This window comes from Chaetodon auriga, chromosome 19, assembly GCF_051107435.1.
Source record: "Chaetodon auriga isolate fChaAug3 chromosome 19, fChaAug3.hap1, whole genome shotgun sequence".
Lineage (NCBI taxonomy): Eukaryota > Metazoa > Chordata > Actinopteri > Chaetodontiformes > Chaetodontidae > Chaetodon > Chaetodon auriga.
Genome location: NC_135092.1, coordinates 20,815,337 through 20,834,446, shown reverse-complemented (window position 1 = coordinate 20,834,446; position 19,110 = coordinate 20,815,337). Strand labels below are relative to the sequence as shown.

The 19,110-nt window shown below is 44.8% G+C and overlaps 2 protein-coding genes across 3 annotated transcripts; one reads left to right on the top strand and one right to left on the bottom strand.

Annotated features, from left to right (window-relative positions):
- Positions 1-204: 204 nt before the first annotated feature.
- On the bottom strand, positions 205-8,129 carry LOC143337947 (non-selective voltage-gated ion channel VDAC2). Of its 2 annotated transcripts, none has more exons than XM_076757967.1 (9): positions 8,010-8,129; positions 6,741-6,811; positions 6,250-6,299; positions 3,547-3,699; positions 3,376-3,428; positions 2,750-2,971; positions 2,474-2,624; positions 2,334-2,391; positions 205-1,502 (listed from the first exon to the last, which is right to left on the bottom strand). In XM_076757967.1, the coding sequence occupies exons 2-9, from the start codon at positions 6,805-6,807 to the stop codon at positions 1,411-1,413; spliced, it is 846 nt and encodes a 281-aa protein (XP_076614082.1). In that variant the 5' UTR covers positions 6,808-6,811; positions 8,010-8,129; the 3' UTR covers positions 205-1,410. The 2 variants fall into 2 exon arrangements, with proteins under 2 accessions (XP_076614082.1, XP_076614083.1); XM_076757968.1 differs by having other exon boundaries at positions 5,927-6,299; positions 8,010-8,101.
- A 1,506-nt stretch (positions 8,130-9,635) lies between these two features.
- slc25a1b (slc25a1 solute carrier family 25 member 1b) lies at positions 9,636-18,983 on the top strand. Its single transcript, XM_076757271.1, has 9 exons — positions 9,636-9,966; positions 14,520-14,627; positions 15,183-15,282; positions 15,672-15,810; positions 16,131-16,215; positions 16,419-16,523; positions 16,617-16,732; positions 16,819-16,892; positions 17,309-18,983. Exons 1-9 carry the CDS (start codon positions 9,855-9,857, stop codon positions 17,421-17,423), a joined length of 954 nt encoding a protein of 317 aa, XP_076613386.1. The 5' UTR covers positions 9,636-9,854; the 3' UTR covers positions 17,424-18,983.
- Positions 18,984-19,110: the final 127 nt, after the last annotated feature.

Genomic DNA, 19,110 nt, shown 5'->3' with positions numbered 1-19,110 from the left:
GTTGAAGTCAACAACAACTGAGCAAAGGAAGACGTTGAGATGTGGTTAAAGCTCCAGATAAGAACCACATATTCAGACCAAGAGCTAAAAAAAAAAAAAAAACAGTGAATATTGGACTTAGATTCATCAGGTGGACACAAAATGTTTGCCACATAATAACTTCAAAGTGATGATTCGGACGAGAAAAGAACCACAGTTTCATTGTTTTTATTTATTTTTTTATTATTAGAATTCCCATAATTGACATTGGAAAAAATGAGGTACTGTGTCTAAGTGACAAAGAAAAATGAGCCTTACAACCATGGCGAGAAAATCCGATGGAAAAGCCACATTTTGATGCATGATTACAAAATAAAGTACCGGGACAGCCACGTGGGACACGACGACCTCTTACATAACCCTATGACGCGTTTTGACTGGAGGACAATCAGCTGCAGTTTCTGTACAGATGTGAGGAGCGTGGGATGGTTCTGAGAAGGAGCACTGACAGCAATGAGCGCAGCCCCCGAGCAACACGAGGAAACAGCTGGTCGTCAAGTTAAGACGCCCGGCGCCGCTGAGCCGCTCAGATACCGCCGAGACGAGCAGACGCGCAACGATCTTTGCTTCTCTGCGACTGCTGAGGCAGACAGATGAAAACAATGTTGTAGAAATGCAAACTAACTACATAAACTACCAGAAGATTCCACTACATCGCTTTCACCTACCAGAGCGAGAAGTCGCAAAGCACTCGAAGATCATTTCAGAGCGTCTGCACCGAAAAGACTTTACGTTCCTGAAAGCAACAGTTTTAAATATCCTTCATCCAATCAGGCGACGCCGGAGTCTTTAGCTCTCAGCTTCAACAGCCACAACTTCAATAAGTCAGTCACATGTTCACCAAATGTGCTGCATCAAAACATAAACAGTCCACAGACTGTGACAACACGGCCAAAAGTCTTCAAACCAATACAAAAAAAAAAAAAAAGACACTCAGCACCGTTTTTAACCAAGCAAATACGCCTTCAGCTCCGCGTCCGCGTTTCCATTCTCGCATGCTTTCAGGAAGGCAGGAGCAGCTGAACACAGAAGCTTCGACGAGCTACACGTTTACACCAACGACTACTTCATCCGAGAGCTACAGGGAAATAAATAAATCACTTCAACGACCATAAAAACGGTAACAATCCACAACTACGCGTCGTCGTTTCAGGATCAACACGCAGCCCCAGCACTCCTCTCCACGATGCTGAGACGCGACTATTACTGTCAGAAATGCTCATGAAATGCGTGAACGGGGGCGTGTGAGGGTCCAGAAGACGCTACATGATGGTGGTGGACTGTGTGTGTGTGTGGGGGGGGGGGGGCAGAGGAGTGTGTGCTGATGTGGTTCGGGGGATTTTTTCTTTGTTTCTGGGTCTGAGGTCTCCTTTACGCCTCCAGCTCGAAGCCCATGCCGACTTTGTGTCCGCCGGCGTTGAAGTTCTTCCCGTCGATCAGGGCCGACAGGGTGACCTTCACACCTGCAGAGACGCAAAACGACATCAGTGTCACAGGTTTCTGCCGGTCAAGGTAAGAACAGCACGAAAGAAAACCAGCAGGGACGACACGGCCTTCAGTTACTGACGTCATATCTTATTTCTTTCAACGCTTTGCAGTAGAACATAACAAAAAATCATGATGACTTCATTAATCAAGGTAATCAGGTAAGCAGCAGAAGATGCACTGATGGATAAACCAATTAAAATATAATTAATTTACGAACATAGACACTATTATGAGTCAGTCAGCTTCCTAAAGAGTGTTTGCTGCAGGTGCGATGCTGCATTTCTAATTCCTGCTGCAGTCTATGGCAGGCAAGAACAAAAATAAGTGGAATTTAAGACTTGTTAACACATTTTCACCACATTTCCTTTCGGTTTTTGTGGTACATTAAATACTTTGGAGTCTGGAGCTGAATCCACAAAACACCTGAAGCTAGCAGCAGCTCCTGACCGGCCGAGCCTTTGATGCTTACACATATGAACATTACATAATAACTCAAGCAAAACGAGTGACTTTTCCCATCAACCTGTGTGTGTCATGCAGATGGTGTTTGATTGTAATCTACTTTCTGCTTTGTTTCCTGTGTGAAATCTGTGACGTGCATCCATAATGATGACACTGTCACCTGTCAGCCAATCACTGCAGACACTGTGAGAAAATTCATTTGTGAAACACGACGTCATCCACAGCCGAGAGCTCGACTGTCAGGTTCTGAGGGAAAGTTGCTGCTGAGAGGGACCCCTGCTGGTTAAGATGGACACATGATATCAGGGTGGATGAGAGCTTCACGGTCGGGGGTGGGAGCCTACCTGGTCGAAGACTCTGGGTGTAGCCGACTCCAATCAGACTGGCATTGTTCACTTTGGCCTGCGGAGAAACGATGAAACATGAGAGTGAAGCAGCAGATCAGTTTTAGGAGAATCTGCCTGAACAGCAGCTCAGCACTCACAGACAGAGAGGCGTCTTTGTCCAGCTTGTATTTGGCAGCGATGCCGAAGCGAGTGTTGTTACTGCCGGCGGTCCAGGCCAGAGTCACCGCCGTCTCCAGCTCGTCGTTCACCTTCTGGTAGATGGAGCCGCCGAACTCGGTCCCATCGTTACTGAGAGGGAAAAGACAGACGGTGAAGACCGAGGCGTTGATGCAGCGCGTCCATCACTGAGGGGAAAATGTCCTCGCCGCGACGAGCAGACTGAAGCTGAGGTGCAGAATCACAGCAGTACTCACACGTTGGTGTGCAGCTGGAAGTCGCCGGCCCTGTACCCCAGGGCGAAGTTGTTCTGGGCCAGTTTGGACTTGGCCGTGTCGAAGGCCATCTGGTAGCCAGCCAGCCAGCCCTCGTAGCCCAGCACAGCGGCGGCGTGGATGATGGGACCCTCGAAGTCGACGTCGCAGCCCAGGTTCACAAAGTCGCGCTTGTAGCCCGTCTTCAGCTTTCCGCTCTTCTTCCTGAGCGATGGGTTGACAGGATTAAAGGTTAGTTCATCTCTGACTCTCTGATATTTTAAAGGATCCGTGAAATGACAAACACCAACACCGAGCCTCGCTCTTCACACCGTCCGGCTGCCACACACACACTCACTACAGAACCAAATGTAGATTAATCCACCGCTGAAAATAGTCCCAAAAATGTTCTCTTTCCTCCTGTTTGTCTGATAAGAACTACAGTGAGCAGCTGTTTGAGGAAGTCAATGAGAGCCTTTTTGACTTTAAGGAAGGAATGTGACTGAAACTCCGGCTCTGACCTCACTGGTCTGCGTGCTGACAGGCTGACCCACAGCTGACTGTTCGAAGTTTCACATAATCCCATAAAACACGGTTTCACCGATTCACACAAACAAACGTCGTCTCACCCTGTGTTCGGTACAAAAGACGTATCCAAGGCGACCTTCAGCCCTTGAGCCAGCTGCAGGTAAAGCAAAACCTTGTGTCAACAGTTTTCAAACCACTGCGAGACTTCAACAATGTCCTTTTATCAGTTGCAAAACCAGGTCTGGACAGGAAACGTCCCCGCACTCACGTACCTGGTCCTCCACAGTGACCTCGGTCGCCAGCGTGTTGTCTGTGTTCCACTTCTGGTTGAAGCTCAGGCCGAGCTCCTTCATCTTGTATTTGGTCTCCAGGCTCCCTGAGGCCTTCCCTGTGTCTGTGTTACTGGAGCCAGATGTGTTGAACTCCTGTCAGGAGGACCAGGAGGACAAAGAATTAGTGCACCAGAGTCACGATTACACCACAGAGGAAGAAAAGAAGGAAAACCATTAACACCGTGAACATCAGACAGAACAGCTGACAGACAACTGAGAGACAAGTGGACAGCCCTGACGTTAATCCATGCAAGACACCAGAGACACCAGAGACACCAGAGGGACAGAAGACAGGCAGAGAAACACTGAGACGTTTGATGAACACTGATCTGAAGTATGACACAACAACACCAAAGACATCTTTTTAAACGTCAGTGACAAAACTCCACAAGGAAGCGGCGTCCACAGCATGCACACGACTTTCTGATAACAATCCCACAATGCATTGCACTTTATAGATTTGGTGGCTATGCAAAACTGCTGAGTAAGATAATGATTTATTGTGTAGGGAGTCGTGAAGGAGTGAATGAGAGGTTTGGACAGCGCAGGACGTCAATGACGGAGCTACACCTGATCTGGACATAAACACTGAAATTAAAGACGAAGGCAGCTCTTCACCCTCAGTGAGACAGTTAAAGAAAGAGTGAGCTGAGTGACGACACAACTAGAGGTTTCTAACACACGCTGAGTCTTTATAATAACACACTGAATCCTGAAAAGCAAACAGCAGAAGCTCCCATGAGGCCGAGGGGCTCAGAGCCACGACCTGAAACATGAACTTCACGTCCAGCCTCGGACCTTCTCGTCCTCTCTCTCTCTCTCTCTGTGTCTCTCTGATAAAGTCATAAAAACACCCCAAAAGTGCTGAAAATCACGGCTGTGACAGTCCTCCAAATAAATCATTCATTCATACAGAAATAAATCATTTACGTGGAGCGCTATCCTGCTCTTCTTCTTGAAGTCAGGTCTGGAGCCGTGCAGCTAAGCTAACATTGAGATTAATGACTTCGATCCATTCTGATCGATCAGTCCCATCGGTGTGTGAACGTCTGAGTGGGTTAATGTTAAAGTGTCGTAAAGCGCTTTGATTGGTCGGTAAGATGTGTATAAGAGCAGTGCATCATCTGAAGGTCACATCATTAACAGTCATACTGCTGAGGTCACCTGTTTGAAAAAGCTTTCACACCTTTGGACGAGGCCAAACAGCCTGCAGCCTCTTTTTAGCATCAAGCTAACCACAGAATTTATTTCTGACTTTATTTCTGGTGACAGTCTGAGAGCTTCATGAACAACTTCGACAACAAGGCTGCGAGTCGACAGCCCGGCTGCTGTGAGGCTGTACCTGAGCCGAATGTTAGCGTCAGCAAGCTAACACATTGACAGTGATACTGCTAGCATGTTGATGTTCAGCAGGTACAGTGTTTATCATGTTCACCGTGTTGTTTTAGCACGCAAGCATTTGCTAATTAGCATTAAAAGTGCAGCGGAGGCTGATGGGAATGTAAGCAGTTTGGTATTTGTTCGAAGAAAGTGATTTTTTTTTTAAACCATGAATGTGTTTCACAGCAATGAGTAACGACAAAATCAACCTCCTGGTGGCGCTAGAGGAAAAGTCAAAGGATCACTTGAATCTTTGGGGTGTGTCCTCTTGGGATCCTGAATATCGGTTGTAAATTTCATGACACTATTTCACTCTGAACCTGAAATGTCAACGTCATGGTGGCGCTACAATCGAGGGATCGCCATGAGGATTCATCCTCTGGGGATCAGGATGGCGATCTGTCTAATAGCTGTCAAGAAATCTGAGTCAGACTGCTGCATGGCCAAAACCTGACGTGCAGACCTGCAGTGAAAGGCTCTAAAGAGCTGATTTAACTCTGAGGCTGCAAAAGGGAAAACACTAATTTAAATGCAATAAACTTCACCTAATTTATTAGGAAATTTCGAGGTTAATATATGTAGTTTCTGCACTGTTGGTCAACAACACATCAGAAGACATCAGTTTGGGGTTTTTGGCCCTTTCTCGCTTTTTTCTGACATTTTACAGACCAAAAGAAAAAAACCGATTAATCAAGACAATAACTGGCAGATTAACTGAACTTAAGATGACAAATACATGAAGACATTCTCCATAAAGAAATGAGGATCAAAAGGAAAAGTTCAGTCAGGCTGAGAGTGATGAACAGAAACAGCAAATAACCACAAAGAGTAAGAAAAAACATTGAGACCACGGTAACAGAAAAACGACGTGCCAGTGAACAACGTGATGGCGGAGGTGAGTACATGAATGAACAGCTGTCAGCTCTGACTCCGATCTTACCATCTACATTAGAGCGCGAGCAGTCCGGTACAGACGGCAGCAGCATGGAGACAGAGCAGCGGTTAGGAAAGGCGGGCAGAGAGACAGACGGGCCACTGAACAAACACGGCTCGTCGTGCTTCTCTACGACTGAGCGCACGTTCGGCCACACAGGTCTGCATCAGCACCGCTCGCCAGCCTAGAAACCTTCAAGCTCCGGTTACAGGTTACAGTTCAGGTAAAGGTGTGAGGGGTGGAGTCGTATAAAGGAGGCAGGAAGACGGACATCAAGCATCAAGAGAATGACAACAGGTTATTATTGAAAAGGAAAAAAGCGTCCTCACCACTCCACTTTGTGATTTGGTCTTGAGGTCCAGCTTCACGACACCAAAGCCTGGAGATCAAGCAAATGAGTCAAACACAAGATTTAGAGGAGCAGTTTGACACTTTGGGTCATAAATCAATGAGCGGAATAATAATAATTTATGCCAATACTTGATTTTTATGTTGGTTTCTATGATTCAAAGATCACACGATTGATTTCCCAGGAAATTATATCCAATTATAGTTTATTTGGGTATTGTGCTTTAACATTTTATGTCATTTTATCCACTTCATTTCACCTTTGATTGACAGCTTGTTTTGGTTTTATTTAGTTTTTTTTGCAGATTGTCACACTGCTGCTAATATTAAATGCTTTCATCAGTCGATTTTTATCATCCGCAGGCTGGAGTCTAACGGCCAGACTCACCGAAACACCACATCTGAAGCGGTTCTGTGTTTCAGGAAGTCCTACCTGCTGATCATTTGCTCTCTGGGCTAAAGCAGCACTCACCATAGCCCTTGCTGAATATATCCTTGGCAGCTTTGCCCAGGTCTGAGTATGAAGGAGGGACAGCCATTGTGCTGGAGATAAAGATAGAAGACAAAGTCAATAATGTGATCAGTGCCGCTGACTCTCTGTTCAAGCCACATATTTTACCAGGAAGTAAAAAGCAGGTTGAAACACACATTTTCACTTTTCTACACAGTCCTTATGATTCAACACTACAGTAAAGTCCTGACCACCATCAGGGAGGAAAGTCACATTTGAGGCCTCCATGACGGTGCACCACAAGCAAAGCTAATCCTGAAAGAAGGCAGGCTGTGGTTAATGAAAATCAGAGTCATTGGGGATCTGTCTTGTGTCCAAACAATGCAGTAAGTGTCATATAATCAAACAGTGAGCTGTCCCAGCGAGCTGCAGCAGGAGGGAACAAGATGTTCCTTCAGACGCTGCTGGGAAGCAAACAGCAGCTGGTCCTGCATCCGTCCGAACCGAGAAGCTACTGGGGCAAGAACTGCACCACTAAAAACCCTTTAACCCCACATATGAACACACATGTACCCAGAAATAGATGAAACGGCTCAGCACCAGAACAAAAGGCTCTCAGCGTATCTCCAGGTTGTAATGAGGGCCCTGATCCTGATGCTGCTGTGAGGACGGATCCACACAATTCCTGGAGATGTGTCCACGACTGAGCAGCTGGCCTAGATTCACTCCCGAGTGAACAATGCTGAATGACGAAGTGAGGGTGCTGCTTGCTTCATCTTAGGCTGGGACAAAGGACAACAGATGGGCCGTGGAAAGAGGTGTGTGTGGGGGGTTGACAGCTAGCTAGCTGCTCTGCGAGCTGCAGTAACAAGCTAGCTAACTAGCAAGAAAAAGATAAAGCTAACTGGTTAATTTAGGTTCATTGTGCTCTGTCCGTCCCCCAAAACACAGACAGACAGACACAGACACAGACACACACACCCCTTCACACCCAGACAGCCTCGAACCCAGCCGATAGGGTTAATAAACGCGTAGCTAACGTTACAGTTTGAATCTCTGCGCTATCACACGGGAAACCTATCATCCACGGATTAAACTGTCCATTACAAGGCTAAACATCATTACATAACAGACCCACTGTTAGCTAGCTAAATCGGTCTACGTGCTAAGATGTGTGGCTAACCTTGGAGATAAACGTGCTGTTACGATGCAGTTATTAACGTAAATCATCACATAAGTACCATAAAGCTGAATAATAAGAGATGAACGGGCACTGTTTGTTCTCCTTACCAGTGCAAAGGTGTTTGGAAGGGGAGTCTGCAGAGCCTGGAGTGTCCCTGGCGTGATGCTGCTCGCTGGATTGACAGCTAGCTTAGCTTAGCACTGTCTATAAGGGGAACAGGGCACAATGAAGGAGACATACGGAGCATGCGCAGTATCGCTGTGGAAGCGAACAAAGAGTCGGTGCGAAAGCAAGATATTCATCCCTTGACCACAACCTCTTCCAGTTTTACACGAATGAGAAACGTTTAATAACAGAGAAAGTCATCAACAAACATTTATCAGGGATACAGAAACGTTATTTTTTAATTCGCATGAAGTCTTTGGCCATTAGGGCCAAACGTAGGGGCCCCTGACCTCTCTGCCCCCACATTTATGGCCGACCCGATGGGGGATGGTATGTGGCACGGGGCCAAATATCATAAATCAAACGGTGTATGAATGTAGTTCAGTGTGAAAAATAATTAATGTTATTACTGCAGGCCGGAGAGGGTCAGGGCCCTTTGCTCCTTTCTCCTGGTGAAATCCCAGATACTAAAAATCCTTAAAATGAAACAGTTGGAATCACTCTTTGGATTAACTGTCCACAACAAAGGCCATGTCCCATAGTTAGGCTGTCACAAGAAGACATTTTTTCATTCTTGGTTTTAAGGGGCCACAAGCATAATAACGTCAGGAACCACTGCAATGAAGTATAAGCTACTGTTGTGTCAACCTTTAATTAAAACACAGGCCTAAAGATCAGCTGCCTCCCATTAACCACTAGGTGGTAACAAACAGCAATCAACATTTCTGTCAGCAGTCAAGAGAAGTCAGAAGTGAAAAAAGGGTTCAGAGCCAACACTTAAAATCTGCATCTGCAAAACCACAACATAAAAATACATCCTACTCAAAAATAAGTCCTGCATTCAGCCACTTCCTGAAGTAAAAGCACAAAACTGTTATCATCAAAATGTGCTATAAAGTGATTAAAATGAGCTCCACCTTTACCAGCATGCAAGCAAGTATCAATAACATTAACGCATCAATAATTATAGTACAAATAACATAATACATTTACTTTATTACTTTTACATTTGGTACTTTGTGTATATATTTTTTTGCTTATACTTGTATACACTGTATTTCTTCTTTTACTTTGGTAAAAGATCTGAGTACTTCTTCCACTACTGCTGTAGAAGAACTACAGTGGTAATTATAGCTGTTGAATAATGTAGTTGTGTAAAAAGTACAATGTTTCCATTTCAGATGTAGAAAATGGCAGCAAATGGAAACGGTTCATTAAAGTACCCCAAAATTGTACTTAAGTACAGTACTTGAGTAAATGGAAGTTGCTGTAAGTTGAGGTTAATGCGGATTGTTTTTACTGTTTTATCACTTACTTATCATTTAAGCTTTATTAGTGATGTATTTGTTTATTATTTGCTCATTTAATTATAGTATAGTGAGACACATCGCCCCCTGCAGGCGGTCCGCCGCACTTAAAGTGGGCCGAAACGTTTCAGTGACAAACTGGCCAATGAGGGGCGCTTTGCAGGCATCTCTCCGGTCCTCCTTAAATGTTTGTGACAAACATGGCGTTCCTCCGTGTCGGGGGGGACCGTATCGAGCCCTGCCCCGCCCTGAGAGAACTCTGACTCGACGCTATCAGCCAGTCCGTGTGCCACGGAGGGAACTCCGCCGTGAAAGTCCACTGACATTATCAACTCCAGGAGTCCAATGATCAGTGTCCGCGTCGGGACTCCTGCACGAAGCACCCGGAGCGCATGAGGGCTTGAAGGCTGACTGGGTTCGCGGCAATCGAGCACATCCGTATTGACAGAAAGAAAAAAGTTAGGCCGTTGTATCGCAGTCATGTCCGGACAGCCTAGATTTATGAGTCCGTTTTCCAGACCGCAGTGTTTGGCTGCTGCAGCTCCGGCGGGGAAAGCCAAGCTCACGCACCCTGGAAAGGCGATCCTGGCAGGTAAGAAAGTTGGAGCGCAGCAGCGAGTTCCTCCGCACTCAGCCTCTGAAAGTTGTTTACAAGTTGTAGCGCTGAACCTGCTGTGCAGATGTGACCAGAGGCCTTTACTGCTGCGCTGTTTGACTGATAATGACTGATAAATGTAGAGGAAAGGTGCGCTGTGCGCTGAGCTGCAGGCTGCAGAAAGTGGGCTTCACGTGCAGTGTTTCACCACGCTGAGCTCCTCTCAAAGCCCCCAGCTCTGAAAACTAAGGAGCAGTAAATGTGGATCCGTGTGAGAGTCTTGCACAGCAGACAATGCTTTCATTTGAGAGCAGACTCAAGGCTAAACTCCAGGCAGATTACCTCTGCTCACAGCAGCAACACTTGCAGCTTGTTTTGGGGCTGGAGTTTGGACGGTCTGCGGCGTTCAGGGACCTTTAAACTGTAGCCATGCATCCTGTCCTAAGAGCCTTGACTAACATGGACTCTGACTACAGGCCTGTCTTATTAGTCAATCAGTGACAGATGCTCAAACCTCAGCTCAGCGTACAGTCCTTATTGCTAACATCAGTGAGGTGTAAGAAAGCCAAACCACGGCCGAGTCTGTGCTGCGGATCATGTTTGAGCCTCACAAGTTCAAAAGAAAAACTGTTGGCTCATGAAACTTTCTGCACATGACTGTCAGCAGAGCGGCCGGTGTTTTCTGTTGACCCAGTGGCCTGACAGCGTTTGCTCGGAGGCCCCAGGTCTCCATGTTTCATGAGCCACGATGACAAAGCACATTGCTCTGTCAGCCTCAGCACACTTTCACCAGGGTTACAGCACTCAAGTCCAGCTCAGGACCACTTACAAAGAGACGTGAAAGGTCAAGATTTTCAGTGCTGTGTCTTATTTAAAGTTTAAACTAGTGTAAGAAGGGTGGCCATTTAATATTATGTATTACAATCCCTGTATAGAGTAAGGTGAGCGTCACATGTAAGGACAGGCCACAGTCAGATGAACAAAGTTGCTCACTTTCTTTGAACTAATAGGATGATAAAGCATTTATCAGGAAGTCATGAGAAAAATAATGAGATCACATGTCAGGGATCCCTGCGACCACTAATCCCCTCTGAAACAGACAGCGTCTGTGTCAGACTGTGGGTAAACTTTTTCATTTTGGCCTGACACATCTTTGCCTCAGTGCACAAAAACACAAAAGTTTGAAGGAATTGCTTTGATGTTTGGGGAAATACACAAACTGACGCACCCTGGCAAGCCTCCAGCTCCATCCTCACCCAGCTCTGAGATCAATACAGTGAGTAAAGTTTATTCGTACATTGAAGTCAGAAAGTGCTTTACGAGGGCACTGAACGAAGAAACAGTACAGGAATAACACAAATATTCAGGTGCATTCAGGTCACCACAACACCTGTCTGAACAGGTACGTCCTTAACCGCCTGTTGAAGACTCCACAGACCGTAAAGGTGCAGACTCAGACCCTCATTCACCTCCGATCACCACTGACACCAAATTAACTTATTTGACCTGAGAGAGGAAGATGATGAGCAAGAGTGAAGTAGTTCAGGAAATATTTAGCGTAGCTTAGCATAGCTTAGCATACAGACTGGAGACCAGGGGAAGCAGCTAGCCTGGCTCTGTCTCATGAAGTCACTGCTAGCTACGAGTGAATTTGGCGCATGGCGTCCTGTAAAACCACAACTTGTACTTTTTACGCTTAATTTAAGAATACATCCTGTTAGCCCGTGAGCTCTAGAGGCCCTGAATGGTGGATTTTGTTACATTCAGTAAGAGCCAGGCTAGCTGTTTCCCCCTGTTTCCAGTGTTTGTGCTAAGCTAAGCTAAGTTAACTCCTGGCTGTTGCTTCATATGCAGAAATGTGTTACAACACCTGAGATAGCAAGAGGTAATGTTAAACTGAATTATGGGTAATGTCCAGTGGGTACCTAATCCTTTTTGCTAGCATAGCGTCATCCTGTGCGGTTAACACACGCTCTTCTAGCCTTAATTATCAGAACTTAAACGAACAGGTGTTACGCAGAAGTCATGAGTTTTCTCCTGAATGTTACTAAGCTAAATGTTAAAGATGGCCGGTGATGGAGGCGTCAGACATTTTGAGTCACACAGCTGTCACACCTGTGTGGAGGTACCGCTGAACACACGGCCATCTTTGCCTGAAGAACCAAAGGTGGCATTTTCAGAGTGTTCTGCGAGTTTCTTTAATGCAAAGCCACCATTTCAACAACCCTGTTCAAGTATGCTGGTCTCCATGTTGGACTCATAAACTGGTTCTACATCTTTTTCCAGCTTGAACTCGGCGATGTGAAGCAGGTACTGCACAGGGGCTTGTTTACAGACGATGATGTGGACTGTGTTCTTGATTCAGGCTTAATTTGTGGGTACAGCTACAGCCGCGAAGCCCGCCTCTAACCGAAAGAATGCCTGGGTGTGTCATTACCAGCACTTTTAGAGCTTCTCTCCGGTCACCAAAGTGCATTTGATGTTTTAGTGAAACCAGTGATTTCTCAAGCTGTAATCTTGTGATTGCCTGACGTGCATGTGCGTGAAGGCTGGATTTCTCTGCATGACATTTTGGTGGAAGGAATGCATGTGAAAATCATCAACCTTCGTCCTTCATATTCCTTCAGCTCTCAGCAGAATAACTTGTCAGACTTGTTTAGGTGTTCGCTTAACGACAAAGTTTCCTTCACTTTATTTCATCCAACGTTGCCACTTGTGCGCTCATCGGAGGAATCAGACCACTGTGCGACTGTTAGCGTTGCTGAAGGGGGATGTGGTGAACAGTTTGTGCTCTGAAGGCTACACACCCCCCTGAGCTGGACTCAGGCCAGGGGGAGTAACCATGGGCAGAATCACAGTGAGATCAGCCGAGCCAATCAGCTGCCGGCAGCGTGTTTGCTGTTGAACGGCAGATGTGACATCCAGGGTTTTAAGGTGGAGCCGGTTTACTGTTGATGATGACGTTTAACACACATGCAACAGTCTCCTCCAATGATTCCTAATGTGCATCTTACTCACTCGCTTCAAAAGGAAAACTTTTTCAAGTTTTAAACTTTTGTCCAGAAACTTTAACTGTGTGTCACCTGCTGAATTATTTTATTTTATTTTTATTGTTTTATCTCCTTTCAAACAATCCTCTCTGCCTTGATGTTACTGATCATATTTAATGCATATGTGTTTTTATTTGCATTTTCCACATTTTGTGAAGCACATTGGATTGCATCATGTTGTCTGAAATGTGCTGTATAAATAGGGATAAGATTAGGTAACACTTTATTAATCCCCCATAGGGGAAATGATGGTGTTACAGGCAGCAGCAATAGTATCAGGAATATTAAAAGAGACATAGAAGGGAGCGGTAGTGTTCCTTCTTACGTGGTGGATGCAGCAGTCAGCTGATAAAGGCGCTGCATAGGGTCCCCACGGCCTCATGCAGGGGGTGGGATGGGTGATCAATGATTGATGTCAGCTTGGCTAACATCCTCTTCTAACCCTCCTCAATGGAGTCCAGAGGACAGTACAGGACAGAACCAGCTCTCCTGACCAGTTGGTTCAGTCTTTTTCTGTCAGAGCTTCCACAGCCCCAGCAGACCATATCATTATTAATTGTGGGAAAAAAAAGTGGCCACCAGACTCCATTTACAGAAACAGTAATTTTACCGTCACTTCATTCAAATCCAACAAAATCAAAGTGAAACTCATGAAAACTTTCTTGGTTCATCTTTCACTCTTCCATCAATCATCAACCCCTGGTTCGCTCGAATTGAACCCTTATTCACAGAGTTAGCTGTGAAAATATCTAGAGAGGACTGAGAGGGAGGACGGACATCAGAGAGGAGGTGGTGGGGAAAAAGGCGTGTAAACCCAGAATATTTTCACATCTGTCACTGTGGATTAAGAGTTTATTTAATCAAATTAGAGTTGGTTGTGATTGTTTGGACAGTGGAAAGACAAAACAAGACTGTTTTATTTTGTTTTTGTATGATTTAAAGGAAGAATTCATAATGATAAAATTACTGTTTTTGTAAATGGAGTCTGGTGGCTTTCAGGGATCCTTCCCATAATGTTGTCAGACACACAGAATAACAACCTGAGCCCATCAGTGGGTGCGCAGACGCCCGGAGGGATTACACTGCAGCCTGGTTCACAGCTGCAGCTCTTTCACTGAGTACTGGACCAATTCCAAAAACCGTTGTCCTCGTCAGTCACTTCGATATAAAACATGGTAAAATGAATGTGTTGCACTCAAACCAAACCAAACTTTGTCACTCGGGTGTGAAAGTATAAAATCTTGAAGTCTAGGGGAGCACAACACTGCAGTGAGCAGTATTCAGCAAAACAAATGTTTGTGTGTGTTCAGTAGATTCTACCAAGATAAACCACATTTCTATAATCAGTAACTGGTTGTACCTGCAGCTGTTTGGTGGTTTGGTGTGTTGATGCACATTAATGCTTGTTTCCCTTTGAAATGCACGTGCGTGAGGCTGAAAAACTGTTTTTTGTCCCTCATTGAAATCAGCTCGTGCTTAGTGTTTTTTCTGTCATTTCAGGTGGGATAGCGGGAGGCATCGAGATCTGCATCACCTTCCCCACAGAGTACGTGAAAACACAGCTGCAGCTCGACGAGAAGGCAAACCCTCCCAAATACAGAGGCATCGGTGCGTCTTCACTCCTTCATTTGTATCAAGATTTGCATGTAACTTTCAGTTGTGTGTGGTGAGAATACAGCTACGCTCAGTGGCCACTTTATTAGGGACACCTGTGAAATCTAACCTGATAGAGACAGTGAATGCTTTCTGGCCCTCCAACCAAACCAAACCAGTAAAATAACCATCATTCATGTCTGAGTTGCGTATAAATCGTCTTGCCTCGACGTTTGATGTGATCAGCTGTTGTCTTGATGGCCTCAGGGTTTGCACGCTGTGTTCTTGCAGATTTGAGTGCAAACACAAACGCACAGATGCATATTTGAGTAGTAAGTTAGTCTTTGTTATCTGTTGAACTTTGGCTCAGACCGTGTTTGTCTGTGGAAACTGTGGAACCCAGAAATCGACTGATCTCGTCTTTTAACAACGTGACTGTTGCAGTGAGATTTCCAGAGCAAAGCAGCTGCTGATTGTGTGAATGCAGGAAGATTTTTCTGGCTGTTTGTGGATTCTGGTGTTTTATAAGCTGCCCTCTGTCCCCCCCCCCCCCCCTTCTGCCGGCTACAGTCGACTGTGTGAAGCAGACAGTGAACAGTCATGGGGTGAGGGGTCTTTACAGAGGTCTCAGCTCTCTGCTGTACGGCTCTATACCTAAAGCAGCTGTCAGGTACTTACAGCCCAGTGCACACACACACACACACACACACACACACACATCATCATCATTTCATTATCATCATCATTATTTGGCACCACTTTCTAACATGGCTCCCATATTAAGTGTTTATAATTTGTAAGCTGTTGGATTAATTGATTAGTCGATTGTCATATTTGCTTTTCTCTGTTTATATAGTTCCCAGTTTGCCATCACAACCTGGCAACCCAAATGCCATTCTTATTAATTAATTAATAACTGATCAATGACTCCTCAGTCAGTCAGTCATGAATCATTATTATAGCTACGACAGCGAGGCGGCCCTGTTAGAAAGTGATACTTATTTTCTGGGGGTTTTTTTTCTGTCGTTAACCTTCCTTATTCTCCGTTAACGTCTGCAGATTCGGGATGTTTGAGTTCCTCAGTAATAAGATGCGTGATGAAAGTGGTAAATTAGACAGTAAGCGAGGATTCCTCTGTGGCCTCGGGGCTGGAGTCGCTGAAGCTGTGGTGGTCGTCTGTCCGATGGAGACTGTTAAGGTAAAAACAACAAGCAGCATCATTAAATGTGCACCATGACGCACCAACACCATCAAAGGGAGAATTCAGTTCAATTCAAAGAACTTTATTGAAAACAGCACTTTCAAAAATGTCTCCTGCTCATCAGAAGGTGTTAATTATATGACCAATGACAAATGTCAACATGGAACAACCTCTTTTTGCTGATTTTTGTAAATGTGAAAGCACCTTTTTTTACGTCCATGATACCAGGACAAGAAAAGCCTCCTCGTTGCTGAAACTGCTCCATGTGACACTTTGGTTTGTCAGATTTATTAATTATTGTTATGCTTTCATTTTAGGTTAAATTCATCCACGATCAGACATCAGCAAACCCAAAGTACAGGGGATTTTTCCATGGCGTGAGGGAGATTATTCGATCTGAGGGTGAGGAGGCGTTCTTCATCTGTCATCTGTTACTGCCACCTGCTGTTCAAACTGCACCACATCATGATGTTACCATGCAGGACGTTTGCCCCTCAGTCATCTCATCTGTTATTTAGAGGATGATATTCTTCTTCATTACCCCTGAAAAGTCAGTTAATTCAGTGTTCTGAAGGTTTGTTCTGATAGTACTGATGTGCCTTCAGGTCTGAAGGGGACCTATCAAGGCCTGACAGCCACCGTGTTGAAACAAGGCTCCAACCAGGCCATCCGCTTCTACGTCATGACTTCACTGAGGAACTGGTACAAAGGTGTGTGAGTGAATACACAATACAGCACCGACCACATGCAACCGGAGATGCAGCCAAATAATCATCTTTTCCTTTTTTTTTTGGAAACCTAAGGTGACGACCCCAACAAAGCCATTAACCCTTTGATAACTGGCCTGTTTGGAGCTGTGGCTGGTGCTGTCAGTGTGTTTGGAAACACTCCCCTGGATGTCATTAAGACCAGAATGCAGGTTGGTTTTGACACGTTCAGCCTTTTAAGAATCTCCTAAATGAAGCCTGAGCAGAGTAACGAACACGTAGGTGTGTGACTTCACAGGGTCTCGAAGCTCACAAGTACAAGAGCACGATGGACTGCGCCATCAAGATCATGAGGCACGAGGGACCGATGGCGTAAGTTCATATGATTGATGGAGAATGGCTGAGTCTGCCTGATGGTACCGCCAGTTAGATTTGGCCTCGTATATTTGAAGGGTTCACACCAGCAAGTATGGATTCAAGCAGTAGTTTGGCAGATTGGGAGATACGAGATGTGAAGATGGAGATGACTCTGGAGCCGTGGCCAGGGAACAGTTAGCTTAGCTTAGCATGAAGAGTGGAAGCAGAGGGAAACGGCTCACCTGGGTCTGACCGTCAGCACCCTGTTATTGGAGGTATCAGTGTAGCAGTGTTTTGTATAGAGAGGCGAGCGTGTTTCTGTCATCAGGTACTTCTGGAAAACCTTTCTAAGCTGCTGTAGAGTTTTAAATCTTTGTAGATTGTTCGAGCGCTGAGGTCGAATCTTCACTCTCTCCGTTTGTCCCATTCAGGTTCTACAAAGGCACAGTTCCTCGGCTGGGTCGGGTGTGCATGGACGTGGCCATAGTCTTTATTATCTACGAGGAAGTCGTCAAGGTCCTGAACATGGTTTGGAAGACGGACTGAAATGGACACCCGGTGCTACACGAGCAGGACTGTTGGGACCGGCCGCCCACATTATTAACCAGGCCGAGTCCAAACAGATCTCCTTAAACCCTGCTTCAAGGTTCTAATATCTACCTCTAAGTGATTTTCAGAAAGACCGAAAGGGATCAGTCTGTTCTCGACTTTATTTGTAACACAGCTATTACAGGTGGAAGCATTACCTGCATGAAAGAAGGCTCCAGACTGCAGTCACTGCTTACACTTGCTCTCTTTTCTTAAATTCCAGAAGGGGAAGTTCCTTAAGAGCTCAGGGAAAGGAACAGAGCGTTTATTTAGATCTGATTGAGTTGAGAAATGGGAACAGTCAGCACAGAGAAGTGTGTCTCCTGCAGAGCTTTGAGTCGAGTCGTACAAATTCTGTATGTACTTAATCTGAGGAGTCAACACCCAACCCAACATAATGTGATTTAGACTCAGTAGAAAAATAATTATACTTGAAATTAGAGATTTTACCAGAGATCAAACATTTTAAAGCCCTTTTATGCAAGTATTTTCATTTTTCTCTCTTTTTTTTTAATAATACTTCTTAAAAACGTTGTTTCATTCAGTACTTGAAATAATTTAAATTCAGATGTCACATGCTGCAGAAGCTACAGGTGTATTAAAAAGTAAATGCCTTAAATCGCATTCATCCTCAGATTAATCAAGGTTGTAGGACCCACGCAGATGCAGTTTTTTATTATGTTGCATATGTATGTATGTATACAGTGTATTTAGAAATCCACATTTCCACCAAACGATGGTTGAGGTGGTGTAAAGCAGTTTCATCTGTAAGATGTAGAAATGTTTTAAATCAGTTAACGTGCTAGAATGATGCTAAACAAAGTGCCTACGTGTTGTGTGATTCATTTTGAGATCTTTTCAGATTAAGAATGATTGAATGTTCTTGTTCACTACAGATTTTCTTCTTTAACGTACTCAGTTGCACACACTGCAGTGTTGCCAGATGTTTAATTCCAGGCGGTGTCTGAGGTTTCTCTGAGATGCTCATTTCATCTCACTTCATCGTGACTGTTAGTTTGATGAATTTTTGCCTTTTAAATATGAAATTGCCTTTTTTTTCCATAGACATGCCTGTTTGAGAAATGCCATGAATAGTGCCTTCCATCTCATTCCATGGAGGACGAGTGATTTAGGATAGCTTTTATTGCAGATTTTCAGATCCTGTGTTTAATTTCTAACCATGTAACATTAATTGCCTTTCGGTTCCACATCGACTGATGACCCAATGTGCCAACTGCTGCTCATGCCATGTTTAGACTGAAGTTTGTAGCTTGTGAGTCTGGCATGTTTACGTGCAATGCAATTAACTGGTCTGCAAATGTTTACTCTGAGCTACCTTTTTCAGCTTCAGCTTGACCCTGACCTTGCATACATGTAGACCTGTGTCATAGCTATTTAAATAGTTTCCATATTAACACATGAAACGTTTCCAGTAGTTCAAACCAAGTATTGTGCCTTCAGTCTAATTAATTCCAGTATGTATGCTCACAAATAAACCTTGGATCAGACTGTTAAGTCATGCTGGTGTGTTCATTTTTATCACCCTGCTGTCGTGTCTGTGCACTTTAAGCTTTGCAGTGTTTGTTCTCAGCGTTTCGCATTATGACCTTTCTGTCCGGCGTTTGGACCTTGCGCTCGCCGTAGT

Bases quoted from the DNA above. Each gene is read 5' to 3' on its own strand.
- LOC143337947 (XM_076757967.1), bottom strand. From the start codon at position 6,807: ATGGCTGTCCCTCCTTCATACTCAGACCTGGGCAAAGCTGCCAAGGAT. The intron at 3,700-6,249 runs GTGAGGACGCTT...TCCTCCTGACAG, and splicing joins CCAAATCACAAAGTGGAGTG to GAGTTCAACACATCTGGCTC. The intron at 3,429-3,546 runs GTACGTGAGTGC...CTTTACCTGCAG, and splicing joins AGGTCACTGTGGAGGACCAG to CTGGCTCAAGGGCTGAAGGT.
- slc25a1b (XM_076757271.1), top strand. From the start codon at position 9,855: ATGTCCGGACAGCCTAGATTTATGAGTCCGTTTTCCAGACCGCAGTGT. The intron at 15,283-15,671 runs GTACTTACAGCC...TAACGTCTGCAG, and splicing joins ATACCTAAAGCAGCTGTCAG to ATTCGGGATGTTTGAGTTCC. The intron at 15,811-16,130 runs GTAAAAACAACA...CTTTCATTTTAG, and splicing joins GTCCGATGGAGACTGTTAAG to GTTAAATTCATCCACGATCA.